General features: G+C 36.1%; 1 protein-coding gene across 3 annotated transcripts; it reads left to right on the forward strand.

Annotated features, from left to right (window-relative positions):
• Positions 1-935: 935 nt before the first annotated feature.
• LOC107960218 (homeobox-DDT domain protein RLT1) lies at positions 936-12,744 on the forward strand. Of its 3 annotated transcripts, none has more exons than XM_041096303.1 (19): positions 936-3,901; positions 3,989-4,426; positions 4,601-4,680; positions 5,125-5,305; positions 5,387-5,535; positions 5,626-5,715; positions 5,807-5,971; positions 6,076-6,298; positions 7,643-7,743; positions 7,903-7,989; positions 8,076-8,228; positions 8,304-8,459; positions 8,594-8,803; positions 8,889-9,593; positions 9,676-10,236; positions 10,371-11,003; positions 11,093-11,197; positions 11,514-11,762; positions 11,869-12,744. In XM_041096303.1, the coding sequence occupies exons 1-19, from the start codon at positions 3,760-3,762 to the stop codon at positions 12,613-12,615; spliced, it is 5,175 nt and encodes a 1,724-aa protein (XP_040952237.1). In that variant the 5' UTR covers positions 936-3,759; the 3' UTR covers positions 12,616-12,744. The 3 variants fall into 3 exon arrangements, with proteins under 3 accessions (XP_040952237.1, XP_040952239.1, XP_040952240.1); XM_041096305.1 differs by having other exon boundaries at positions 11,872-12,744; XM_041096306.1 differs by having other exon boundaries at positions 5,387-5,523.
• The last annotated feature ends 1,059 nt before the right edge of the window (positions 12,745-13,803 follow it).

Genomic DNA, 13,803 nt, shown 5'->3' on the forward strand with positions numbered 1-13,803 from the left:
CATTCATCTTGTTTTTCCCACGAACTTCTTCAGTATTCTTTCGTAATCTCTCCTGATCTTCTTGCACTTGACTCGGTGTCAAAGGTGCTAAGATGAACTTCTTTCCTTTGTGCATAAAAGAATATCTGTTTGTAAAACCATCATGCGTTGTCCTCTTATCAAACTGCCACGGACGACTTAATAGCAAATGGCTCGCATCCATTGAAACGGCATCGCAAAGTACTTCATCCTTGTACTTTCCAATGGCAAACGGAACTAACACCTGCTTGTTTACTTTAATCTCTCCTCCATTATTCAGCCACTGCAATTTATAGGGATTGGGATGCTTTGTCGTCTTCAGTCCTAACTTTTCAACCATCACGGAACTAGCAACATTAGTGCAACTACCACCATCGATAATTACAACACATACCTTGTCATTGACGAGACATCTTGTATGAAAGATGTTCTCTTGCTGCTGTTCTTCTTGAGTTGGTTGAGTGTTCAAACTTCTCTTGATAACAAGTGCTTCACCAGTTGCAAATGTCTGCACATTGTCATCATCTTCATCAACATCTACTGTATAGAGTTCTAGCTCTTCTTCTTCTATCTCGGACTCAATCTCGCCACTCTCTAATAGTATCATGGTCCTCCGAACCTTGAAGGATTATAGCAACATCCTTTCTGCAGCATAAACAACACACAAACAAAACAAAAGAAAGGGAACAAAATTCAACATATAAAAATAAAATAAAATTGAAGACGAAAAACTCGAAAGAACCTGCACAATAGACTATGCAAACCCGAATCGAATATGTTTCACGTCGAAGGACTTGGACCCTCTAGATAGCAATCTAGGAACCCTAAGTATCAAGGAAGTTTTGACACGACAAACTAAGTCTGAAATGTCAAAAGAAAGTTCAATGAAGAACCGAAATTGAGAGACAATTCTCACAAGTATTTGTTTAATAAAAATCATCTAACCAGATTACATTGTTTGAACATCTATTTATAAGTACAAGGAAGGGGTTGTCGAATTTGAATTAGTGGCTGTAAATAAAGAATTCAAATTTGAATATGAAGGAGTTATATCCTCTCTTGGCGCCATCAAATACCAGCCACACATTGAATATGTGTGAAACGTTTGAAATTCAAACATTTGAACTCTTGTTCTTATCCCTTTGAATTTGGCGTCATATGTAGAGAAGAGGGCTGATTTTGGCCACACATGCACACACATGTGTCAAGGTTGTTACGTGTGTGCTGTACATACTGGGATGCCACCTAGGCTGCCACATGTGTATGGGACACTCCCCGACACGTAGGACACCTTCCAGCTACATCTGGACTTGTTAGCTAGAGTTGAGCTGGTGGAGCTGAAATTGAGCTAGCTGGAAATGTACTGAGTTGAAATGAGCTGGAAACGAACTTTCAGAACTATTTCGAGCTGAGAGGAGCTGCACGCACATATTTGAGCTTCAACCGAGCTAGAAATGAGGCCTTAAGCTGCTGTCCATTATTGTACCTATATCAAAACATATCAAACTTCTATCAAAGTCTTGTAAATTTAATGGAAATCACAATTACAAGCTGGAACACTTGCAATTCTTATTCTTTAACACACTTACAATTTAGAAACAACTTAGAAACAATACAAATACTATCAACCCAATTGCAGAAACGTACTTAGCATAACATATACATACTTAAACGCATGAACTAGTAATATAACAGAGATATGTCACATATCAGCATGCAACATGTTATAAAGCCTATGTTCAAAGGCATGAACATGATCGAATGAATCTGTAATCGTTGCACAAGTAAGGAACAAGACTTCCCTGAATTTCTTTGCCTTAGAACGGGTATAGGTCCTAATGGTAAGACATCCGGATCGGTTTGCTTTGTTGGCGTAAATGTGCTCACATCAGAAAAAGATAAAATTGAATAGTTAAATGTTCGTTTTGTAAATTTTCGTAGTTGAGTGACAAAAAAATTACAATAGTTGGGTGCTATTTTCTAACTTTTCATAGTCGAGTGGTCAAAAAAGAAATAAACTAATAGTTAAGTGACTACTAGTGTAGTTTACTTTTTTTTTCATCTCATCAAGTAATCCCATAACTTCATTACTGATATAACGAACAAACCAATGTATAAAGGATGAACATTTAAAGAACACATGAAGAATAAGTACATCTCATACTGTCATTTCTTCGAATGCTCATGCAGAGGTGAAGTTAGAAAACTTTTTTGGGGGCCTAAATTAAATTGTAATCTTTATGATAGTAAAAATGTAATTTTTAAAGGATTAAATAAAATTTTTGTATCATTTTTAAGGGCCAAAGTGTAATTTTATCTTTACTAATTTAAAATTTTAAAAGACTAAAATGAAAAATTTTCTATTTTAGGGGGACCGAGGCCTCTGCCAGCCCCCCTAGATTCGTCCCTGCACTCAATGCGATCAATTAGGGGCGAAATCAGAAAATATCATTAGGAGATCGAAATTAAATTGTAATTTTTATAATAATAAAAATACAATTTCATTATTTTAATAGCTTATATCTTTATAATTTTTAAAGAATTAAATCAAATTTTTATGTTTTTAGGAGGCTAAAAATATAATTTTACATTTACTAAATTCAAATTTTAAAAATTTTAATGGACTTAAATAGAAAAAATTTCATTTTAAGGGGCAGGGCATAGCCACCCCTTAGTTTCGGCCCTGCGATCAGTACGACAACCCATCAACCAAAGCAATTCCATGGCTTCTGAAGAACGCCCATCTTTTGGCTCAACACCAGTGCTTTTTTCATCTCATCAAACAATCCCATAGCTTCATTTTTTCTTGACTGGCATAAGCCATGCATCAAAGTATGAATATGTAAACATTAGAAGAAGAACAATCTCTTATCGTCGTTTCTTCGAACAATTCACGTGCAATCAGTGATACAACCCCTTAACCAAAACAATCCCATGGCTTCTGAAGAAGAACAATCTCATCAAGCAAATCCATAGCCTCATTTATATTTGTATTAAGGGATGAATCTGTAAACAACGGAAGAAGAACAGTCTCTCGTTGTCATTTCTTCGAACAACTCGTGTGCGATCAGTAATCTTTCGAACTCTCCAAAACCCAGAAAAAAATCCCATAAACACAAGAATCTGAAGAACACCCACGATTAAGCATCAAATGAAGAACAGATGGGATCCATAGTTCCTATTGCAGAGTGCTTTTAAATCACATTCAAGATAGCAGCACTAGTTTGGTTACTGTGTTTATTCAAAGCATAATAAAATAAGTTGAAGTTCATTTATTTATATATTCAATGTTAGATATGTATATAGTACACCATAAATTATACATTAAACATTAAAAAAGTAAAAAATAAAAAAAATACATTTTTATTTCAAAATCGTAAAAAAAAAAAAAATTGTTCTCTTTGAACACATTGTTTGGACATTTGAGGCACTAAAAAAAATCAAATTCAATAAAGAAACAAAAAAGAAAAAGAAAAAATAAAGATTAATTATTCGTACCGAAAAAAGGAAAAAAAAAGGAAATTTTATTATGGAATTTGAAATTGTAATTGGCCTCGAGAAACACTGCTGTTGTTGTAATTGTATTGTTCATAATTTCACTTTTTATTATATTTCGTGGTGTGTTTTTTTTGAGAGAGAAAAGGAATAAAGGAGAGAAAAAAAAGGGATAAAGAAAAGCTTATTTTGTTGAAACCCTAAAATTTTATGCTCCTTTGAATTTTTTTTTTTGGATCTGCTTCAATGGAGGCTGGTTCAGAAGGTGAGAATAATCGGATCAGCAATCCGAATAAGAACATTAGTAGTTCCAATGAAGGTAACGCTAAGCCTAAACGACAGATGAAGACTCCGTTTCAACTCGAAGCTCTGGAGAAAGCTTATGCTCGTATGTTGTGTTCAATCTCTCTATCTTTTTAAATTTTAACTTTTTTTTAATTTATGGTGATTTTTGTTTTGTGTTACTTTTTGTTAGTGGAGACTTATCCATCGGAAGCGACGCGAGCGGAATTATCGGAGAAATTGGGATTATCGGATCGGCAGTTACAGATGTGGTTTTGTCACCGGAGATTGAAAGAAAAGAAGGATAATCCTACGAAAAAACAGCGAAAAGGTGCTGCTTTACCACCGGAATCTCCGGTCGATGAGTTGCGGGCCGTGCCAGGTCCGGATTATGGATCGGGGTCAGGTTCGGGGTCCAGTCCGTATATGGACACAAGGAAGTTGGGGGGAAGCTCTTCTCGGGGAATGATGGAGGATGCGCCGACAGTTAGGAGGTATTATGAGTCACAGCAGTCAATAATGGAGCTCCGAGCAATTGCTTGTGTGGAGGCACAGTTGGGGGAGCCATTGCGAGATGATGGACCTATGCTCGGCATTGAGTTCGATCCATTGCCTCCCGATGCTTTCGGAGGTATACCTAAGCTCTATAATATTTATTTTTGTTGAATTTTGACTACATTTATATTGCAAGTCTCAGTGTGTTATTTCTTGATAGTTTGTTCAGTGTAGTTTATGTAGTAGGCTTTGTAAGTGGAAATGCATGAATTTTAGTTTAATTTGTGTTTTTTCCCCCTTTTGTAAACAGCAATTCCTGAACCACATAATAGGACTGGACATCCTTACGAGAGCAAAGTATATGAGCGACATGATGGCCGGTCAAGCAAAGTGGGTTTCTCAAACGCTATTTACTTTTAACTGCCAGTATATGTAGAAAGTAGAATACTTTATACTGTAATGTAGTTGTGACGATTTGTCCGTGGTAGGGTGAATTTTCCATACGTTTTCCAAATGGTTCAAATTCTAATTTGGCACCAATATATATGGCGGAACTTTTTGTTTTCGGAAAGCTAGTTTTCTCTTCATCACCCATGTTTCTTTTGGACAGGTTAACCGGTTCCATAATGTAGCTTCTCTCTTGTGTTGGCTCTTTGTTGTTGTTTTTGCGGTCTAGGTTGTTTGGATTGATATGCTGTTTTATCTTTGATATTTTTTTCAGCTTGAAGTTATGTTTGTTTAATATGTAAAATGCTTATTTGTTCTTGTTCTGTAAATTATTTTACCAAGTTAGATGGGTTAACTTATTGATATCGTATAAACTAATAATCTCAGGCTGCTGCAAGGGCTTTTCATGAGTATCAGTTTCTTCCAGAGCATTCAAGTATTAGATCTGATGCATATGGACTTGTTACTCAGTCTCATTTTCATGAATCCCCGGTCAGTGGTTCAAGGGGTAGAGCTACATCATTTGTGCATGGAGAGGAACCATTGTCCAGGATTCATGGCATTCAAGGTCAAGGATCTCGAGCTCTTGTGTTACCTCAGCAAGGAATAATTCCTTCATCATCTCATGTGGCTGATGATTCTTTTGCAGAAAGGGAATCATTTACAAACGGGAGAAATGCTCCGACTATTTGCAATCCAGTGTTGGGATCTGAAGATTCATATATGCTGTCTGCTGAGCAAACCTTGAATAATGATGCTGAACCACGGATCGATAGGAAACGCAAGGTGTCTAGCTTGGTAAAATCTGTTATATACATTATCTATTTTCCTCCTTGATTGTAATTCTGTATATCATCTGTTTCTTTTATCATTGTTTTTTCCTTGTAGAGTGATGAAAATAGAATTGCAAGGGAAGTTGAGGCACATGAGAACAGGATTCGTAAAGAGCTTGAGAAATTAGAGCATAAAAGGCGAAAGGTTTTCTGATTTATAATTTTTTATTGACCATGAATTTTGCTTCCAAGGGAATCCTCTATATTCACTCTTATTATATAATTGTTTTTCTCAGAGTGAAGAGAGGATGAGGAAAGAAATGGAAAGGCATGAACGTGAAAGAAGGAAGGAAGAAGAGAGGTTGATGCGTGAGAAGCAGCGGGAAGAAGAGAGAACACAACGAGAGCAGAAACGTGAAATGGAAAGAAGACAAAAGTTTTTGCAGAAAGAATACTTAAGAGTAATAATATTTTTCAAATGATGTCTTGACCTAAATCATAAGTGATGAATATTTTCTTTCTCTCCCTTCTAGTCATTTCTTTTATTTTTGGGTTTACCTTATAGGCTGAGAAAAAAAGACAAAAGGAGGAGCTTCGCAGAGAGAGAGAGGAGGAGAGACGTAGAGTTGCCAGGGAAAAGGCAACTGCACGGAAAATTGCTAAAGAGTCCATGGATCTTCTTGAAGATGAACAATTAGAACTCATGGAGTTGGCTGCTGCTAGGAAGGGAATGCACTCAATTATCCATCTTGATCACGATACCTTGCAAAATCTTGAGTCATTTAGAGGTAAATATCACTTGAAGTCTTGAATTGCATTTTTCTTGTATTTATTTAATTTGACTTTGCTTGGTGAGCTTTTTGGATTAGAGATAAAAACTCAGTAAATTCTGATGTTACTTGCTCCACAGTTGAAAATAATATATTTTCAGTTTGTTGTGAGATTTATTTTTGCCCATTCTATGGTAAATCTCACTTGAATTGCATTTGCGTATTTGTACTTTGATTGGTAAGCATTTTTGGATAGCAGAAAAATCCCTTAAATTCTGATGTTACTTCTCAATAGAAATTAATATGTTGTCAGATTTTATTAAGCTTTTTTTTTTTTTCTTTTTAGCCCTCAACAGCACCGATTGAATGAAAATGAATGTCGCAATGTGGTTGGTTGGAGCAATTCTATGTTCCCTGTAAAGAACAATTAGAATAATTTCTCATTTAGGAGGGATATGATGCTAGGTGTACATAGGGTTGAGTATTTGATTGAGTTGAGTCAAATCAAGTGAAAAAGTTTCGAGTTAGTCGAGTTGATGAGTTTTATTTTGTCAACCGAACTTGAATTGAAATTTTATTGAATCAAGTCGAACGAAATGAAATTCAAGTCAAGTTGAACAAATCATTCGAGTTAAAATAAATATTCAATTATATTTAACATGATATAGGAAGTCCTATAAAATTTTACACAATTGAAGTCCACTTAAGAATCAGAAATCATCAATAACAGGAGAGACACAATTTTAAGTGGAAAATCCTTTAATAAAAAGGTTTAAACCATGAGACTTGAGAAAGTTGCAGAAATTTCACAAAAAATATAGAACATCTATTTAGACTATAGATAAAAAAAGTTTTACGAGATAGATGACTAATCTGACCATTCAAAATGAACATTTACGAGTCTTCTAGCTATTGGAAAAAATGTGCTTGATCGGACCACCTTTCAATTGTTGACTCGATCAAAATTGTGCACAAGAGGTAGGGTAGAATTATAGTTAATTTACTTGAATTACTCAAGTAATTTGAATAACTTGATTGTACGTTTCAAATCCGAGCTAAACTTTTTAACTCTAACTATTTATTTGAGTTGTCTCGAACAACTTGAACTATTTCAATTGAAATTTGAAATTTTAATTGATTTTTCAAATCAAGTTGGATTTTGCTCACCCTAGGTGTACTAATCTTATTTCAATCACTTGGATTTGCAGAAAGATTGTGATAGGTTTCTCTTACTGTTTTTTCTTCTTTTTAAAAAAAAATAATTCTTTGATTTTCCATTTCTTGATGGGTTGTGTTCTTTCGCTGTATATTTTGATCCTTAGGACCTTTTAGCTGATAATAACCCGAATATTTCCATTTTAGATTCTTTAAGCGTGTTCCCCCCCAAGTCGGTGCAATTGAAAAGACCATTTGACATTCAACCATGGATTGATTCAGAGGAGAATGTTGGGAATCTTCTCATGGTATAACATACTTGCCGGTTTTTCTTCTGCTATAAGTTACACATCTAGTGATCTTTATATCTTTGAGTTTGTTTCCTAAATGATTTAAGGTAAAATTATAAATATAGCCACTTTTATTTCTAAAGGTAAAAGGACTAATAACACGGTATCCTTTATCAGGCATGGAGATTTTTGATTACTTTTGCTGATATTCTCAAACTATGGCCTTTTACTCTTGACGAGTTTGTCCAAGCTTTTCATGACTATGTGAGTATCTATTGGAATGCCTTGTTTTCTAATTTTCATTTTTGTTCAGCTTCCTATATGTGATATTCTTACAAATTTGACATCAGGATTCAAGGTTGTTGGGTGAGATTCATGTTGCTCTTTTGAGATCAATAATAAAAGATATTGAAGATGTTGCAAGAACACCAGCAACTGGATTGGGAATGAATCAGTACTGTGCTGCCAACCCTGAAGGTGGACACCTTCAGATTGTTGAAGGGGTAAGTGGTATTATAGGTTTTTCATGTTACTTATTTTCATTGCTGCTAAACCATTTTTCATTTGGTGTTTGCCAGGCATATTCCTGGGGTTTTGACATCCGGAATTGGCTGCATCACTTGAATCCACTGACATGGCCTGAAATTTTCCGGCAATTAGCAATCTCTGCTGGTTTTGGACCTCAGTTGAAGAAGCAAAATGCAACGTGGACCTATACTGGTGATAATGATGAGGTTGTTGTAACTTTATTGCAGTCCTCTCTTTCTGCATAATGATGACCATCTTCCTTCTCCTATAACAGTTATTTAGAGTGTGTGTGTGCGCGCGCGTGTGCATGTATGTTTATTTATTTTATCTGTATCTGCAGGGTAAAGGTTGTACAGATGTTGTTTCTACTCTACGCAATGGTTCAGCAGCTGAGAATGCATTTGCATTGATGCGAGAGAAAGGTCTGTTACTTCCTAGAAGATCGAGGCATCGTTTGACACCTGGTACTGTCAAATTTGCAGCTTTTCATGTTCTTTCACTGGAGGGAAGCAAAGGATTAACAGTTCTAGAACTTGCAGATAAGATTCAGGTGAGTTTGGGTTGTGTTCCTATTAGGTGTCAAATTAATTTGTATGTTTTTCATGCCTTTTCTTAATTTATCTGTTTCCTATAAGAAATCTGGACTTCGGGACCTTACAACGAGCAAGACGCCAGAGGCTTCTATTTCAGTTGCTTTGACAAGGGATGCAAAGCTTTTTGAAAGAATAGCTCCTTCAACTTATTGTGTACGACCTGCCTATAGGAAAGATCCTGCTGATGTGGAGGCCATACTAGCAACAGCAAGGAAAAAGATTCGGCAATTTGAGAATGGATTTTTAGGTGCAGAAGATGCTGATGAAGTTGAAAGAGATGAGGTGGAAAGAGATGATGTTGAAAGAGATGAAGACTCTGAATGTGATGTTGATGAGGATCCCGAAGTTGATGATATAGCTACTCCTTCAAATGCAAACAAAGATGCTGACTACCCTAAGGATGAAGTAAATACTTGTTTAGGAAGTAAAAAAGTCCTTGCTTCAGCTGATGATGACTTGGATGTTCCAGCTGAATTTGACAAGGATTTTCGATCTTTCCCTTCAAATACTGTGAAGGTTGACAATGATCCAAGTAATACAGGACAATATGTTGCCGGTGAGGAAAATGGAACAGGCAATCCTGATCAACAGAATATTGAAATCGATGAAAGCAAATCTGGTGAGTCGTGGATTCAGGGTCTTTCAGAAGGCGAATATTCTCATCTTAGTGTTGAGGAGCGCCTTAATGCCCTTGTTGCCTTAATTGGTATTGCAAATGAAGGGAACTCTATTCGTGCTGTGCTTGAGGTAGATCTTTAGCTACAGTTTTGTCTGATTGTTCTGTTCCTTATCATTTTCTTCTTTGTAATTTCGATTTATGAATTTGCAGGATCGTCTGGAAGCAGCAAATGCTCTTAAAAAGCAAATGTGGGCTGAGGCTCAGCTGGACAAAAGTCGTCTGAAGGAAGAGTGTATAATTAAAATGGATTTTCCACCTGTCATGGGAATCAAGACTGAAGCTCAACTGCCTAATTCTGCCGTGGAAGGCAGCCGAAGTCCATTTCCTGTTGCTGATAATAAAATTGATGAGGCATCTCCAAGCATTCCAGAAGACCAAAAACCCTTGCTATGTTCACAAAATGTTCAGAATGACCTCAATAGTTATCCTGCTGAAAGGGCATTGGTACTTCAAGATGCCTCCATGGGTCCAGATAACTTCTCTGCTCAGCAGCATGGATATGCTTCAAAAAGATCACGCTCACAGTTGAAATCATACATAGCCCACAGAGCAGAAGAGATGTATGTATACAGGTCTTTACCTCTTGGCCAAGATCGTAGACGTAATAGATACTGGCAGTTTGTTGCTTCTGCTTCTAAAAATGATCCTTGTTCTGGCCGGATATTTGTTGAACTGCATGACGGAAATTGGAGGCTGATTGATTCTGAAGAGGTATGCTATACTCGTTAGAAAAACTCTTTGATATATGTGGGAATGATTTGCTATACTAATCAAACAAATGAATATAACTTTTATATCTTACATCTGGTAATTTTTAATAATGTATTTAATCAATTTCTTTGTAGGCCTTTGATGCTCTCTTGGCATCTTTGGATGTACGAGGAATCAGGGAATCCCATTTACGGATAATGTTGCAAAAGATTGAATCGTCCTTCAAAGAAAACGTGCGTAGGAACTTGCACTCTGCCAGAGCTATGGGCCAAAGTGGAAGCTCCTCTGAAAATGAAGTTTCTGAAATAGATTCCAGTCCTGATTTTACTGGCAGTTATGACAGTCCTCGTAGTGGGATCTGTGGGTTGAATTCTGATGCATTGGAGACATTACCTGCTTTCAAAATTCAGCTTGGGAGAAACGAAAATGAGAGAAAGTCAGCCATGAAAAGGTATCAAGATTTCCAGAGGTGGATGTGGAACGAATGTTACAATTCCTCGACTTTATGTGCCATGAAATATGAAAAGAAGAGAAGTACACAGCTATTGGCTGTTTGTGATACATGCCTTGGCTCTCATATGCCGGAGGATGTGCATTGTAGTTACTGCCACCAGACGTTTCGAGCCTTTAACAATAATTTTAGTTTCTATGAACATGAGATTCTGTGCAAAGAAAACAGGAAGCTAGACAACAAGGACAAACATACTCTCGATTCTTCTCTCCCCATGGGAATCAACTTACTAAAGTCCTTTTGTGCTCTAGTTGAGGTGAGTTAAAACAACAGCTCACTTTCGAATTTCCTATATAAAATGGAATTCAAATTCTATGTTTTTGTCTCAAACTTTTCCCTTTGCAGGTATCTATTCCCCCAGAAGCCCTTGATTCAATGTGGACAGAGGGCCAACGAAAGATGTGGGGCAGGAAGCTTAATGCTTCTTCTTCTGCAAATGAACTGCTAAAGGTTTTCTTTGAAATAGGGCCCAAATCCCAAAAATGATTCATTTAATTAAGGTTTTCATTTGAGGATTTAGCCTATTACTGTGATCAAATTGGAATCTTAACATTTTTTTGCTTCAGCCATTAAACGAAGTTGATAAAGAAGTTAGTGGTTATTGCTAATAGATTAAAGACTGCCATTTGATTGCATTCTCAAACGATACATTTTGCGAACTTTGGATCCTAATTCGAGCATTTAGACATTAATAGCATTTGCTCCTTCCTCTTGTTTTATACAATTTTGATGTTGGTCTCACTCGAATGTCATGTTGGTGTTGCAGCTGTTGACACAGCTTGAGAGTGCCATAAAGCGAGATTATTTATCTTCCAACTTTGAGACAACGAGGGAGTTATTTGGTTCTAGTTTTCAGTCAGGGAATGATTCTTCTACTGATTCAGTGCTTCCATGGATACCCCAAATCACTCCAGCTGTAGCTTTAAGGCTTTTGGAGCTTGATTCATCCATCATGTATGTAAAGCAGGAGAAAGTTGAACCTCCAGAGAACAGGGAAGCTAGAGCATCATATATAGTGAGTGGTTCTCGATTCCTTTCTCCACTCTTCGAGTCTGTAATATGTAGGTACATTTTAATGTGGTCTATCAAATGTGAGCTAATCGTTTTTGTCAAATATGCAGAAGCTTCCTTCAAGAACCACTCTTTTCATCAAGAATAAAGAGCTTGAATTAAAAGAACTAGACCAAGATGAGCCTATGAAAGAAGAAAACTTTGCTGACCTCAGTAACAGTAAACGCAGCAGCTATAAACGGGGAAGAGGCGCTCGTGAACAAGGATCTGGTAGAAAGTGGCAGAGGAAAGCATCTGGTTCCAAATCTGATATTGGCAAGCAAAGTGCTAGAGAAAACAATAATTTAAGTTTCCACCTCAAACAACAGAGCCAAAGAACCGGTCAGAGTTCTGGACGTGGCCGCCGAACAGTTAGAAAGAGAGCTGAAAGGAGAGTTGCTAATAGTACAATTGTAACTCAGATGGGTGATATGGTTAAACCTAAGTCCAATACAGTATCCTTACGAGACTTGGATGAAGAATGGAGGACTGAAAGATTTGGGATGGTGGAAACAGTAAATCCCCCCGATAGTAACAGTACAGAAGAAGAATCAGATGACAATGGGCAAGGCGAAGGATATGAACAAGGAAACTGGGAGCTAGACCTTAACGGTGCCTCTAATGGGTGGAATCGAGAACCGACCGAAGCTAGTTATGAAGATGACGATGCTTATGAAGATGATAATGGCTTTGAACAGATGGTAGAAGAAGAATCCGAAGGCGATTTGGAGATGAGTGATGCATCAGATGATGTCCCGAATGAAACTAGAAATGATGATGGCTCAGACTCGGCAGATTCCGAAGATTATAGTGATTAAACCCTAATGCAGATGTTAAATGCAATTGGTTACTAAAGGGTTGCTAATGTAAGGGCATTCCTTTTGGGAAACCTTTTAAAATTGTTTGTATAACAGAAATTTTATTAAATAAAGTTTTAGTGATTCATATTTTTCCATCTTGAATGATATCAAACTTAACAATTAAATGGAACTTTAGGGTTTGTAATTAGATTGTTCCACTAATACGTAAATTAGACACTATTGATAGTTCGAATTGAATTCAACCTTAGTAATATTCGACTTGAACAGTACATGAACTTTATCGATTTTTCTATTTTTAATAGGGTAAATTATATTAGGAGTCACCTAGTCTTAGTTTCAACCCATATTCAGCATATTCGAACTCACATTCTCTTACATTGATGACATAATTCATGACAATCGAGTTAAGACTCAATCAGCATTTTGATTGGTAGGGTTCATTAAATTATTTCTTATACTCTTTTTTTTCTGCTTTTAATATTGTGGAGTGAATATGATTTATGTGCAATTTGAAATAAGTACAGACATATTAAAGATGAAACGGCCAAGGAAAATATCGAGAACCAGTGATTTGATAAAAAAGAATGAGCTTCATCAGTGGAAAAATATCTCCTCTCGATTTCAGATTTCGAACAAAGTATCTACAACTGAATAATAAAATTTTTGGTGTAATTATTTCTGTATATAGTAACAGATGATAATCTTGTATAACCCTATTGTTTAATTTATCAATTTGATATGTACTTTTTGAAACTTAATATTTATTATATATATAAGATCCAACTTAGCATCATGATATAGAAATCCGAAAAATTAATCTATTATAGCTGAAAAGATTTAAAAAAATAATTGTTAAAAGGTCTAAATTGAATAAATAACTCTTTGGAAGGGCCAAAATTGCAAGTTACGTTATGTGCACATGGAATATTATGCAAGTTAAAAATTAATGTTTTAGTCATTATTTCGATTAAAAAAATACAATTTGACTCTTTTTTAAAAAAGTTAGAAGGACCAAATTTAACTAAAAGAAATTACCAAAGTGAAAAAAAATTTAAACATTGAGAGTTAAATTTATCAATTATGCCTAAAAAAAACTCCGACACCTTTTTCGAGCAATGGAACCTTCCCCACTAGTGTCTCAAAGGGGGCCAAAGTACGTTCGGAAAATGTTCATGCAAATACTGG

The sequence above is a fragment of the Gossypium hirsutum genome, chromosome D06 (assembly GCF_007990345.1).
Source record: "Gossypium hirsutum isolate 1008001.06 chromosome D06, Gossypium_hirsutum_v2.1, whole genome shotgun sequence".
NCBI classification, from domain to species: Eukaryota; Viridiplantae; Streptophyta; class Magnoliopsida; order Malvales; family Malvaceae; genus Gossypium; species Gossypium hirsutum.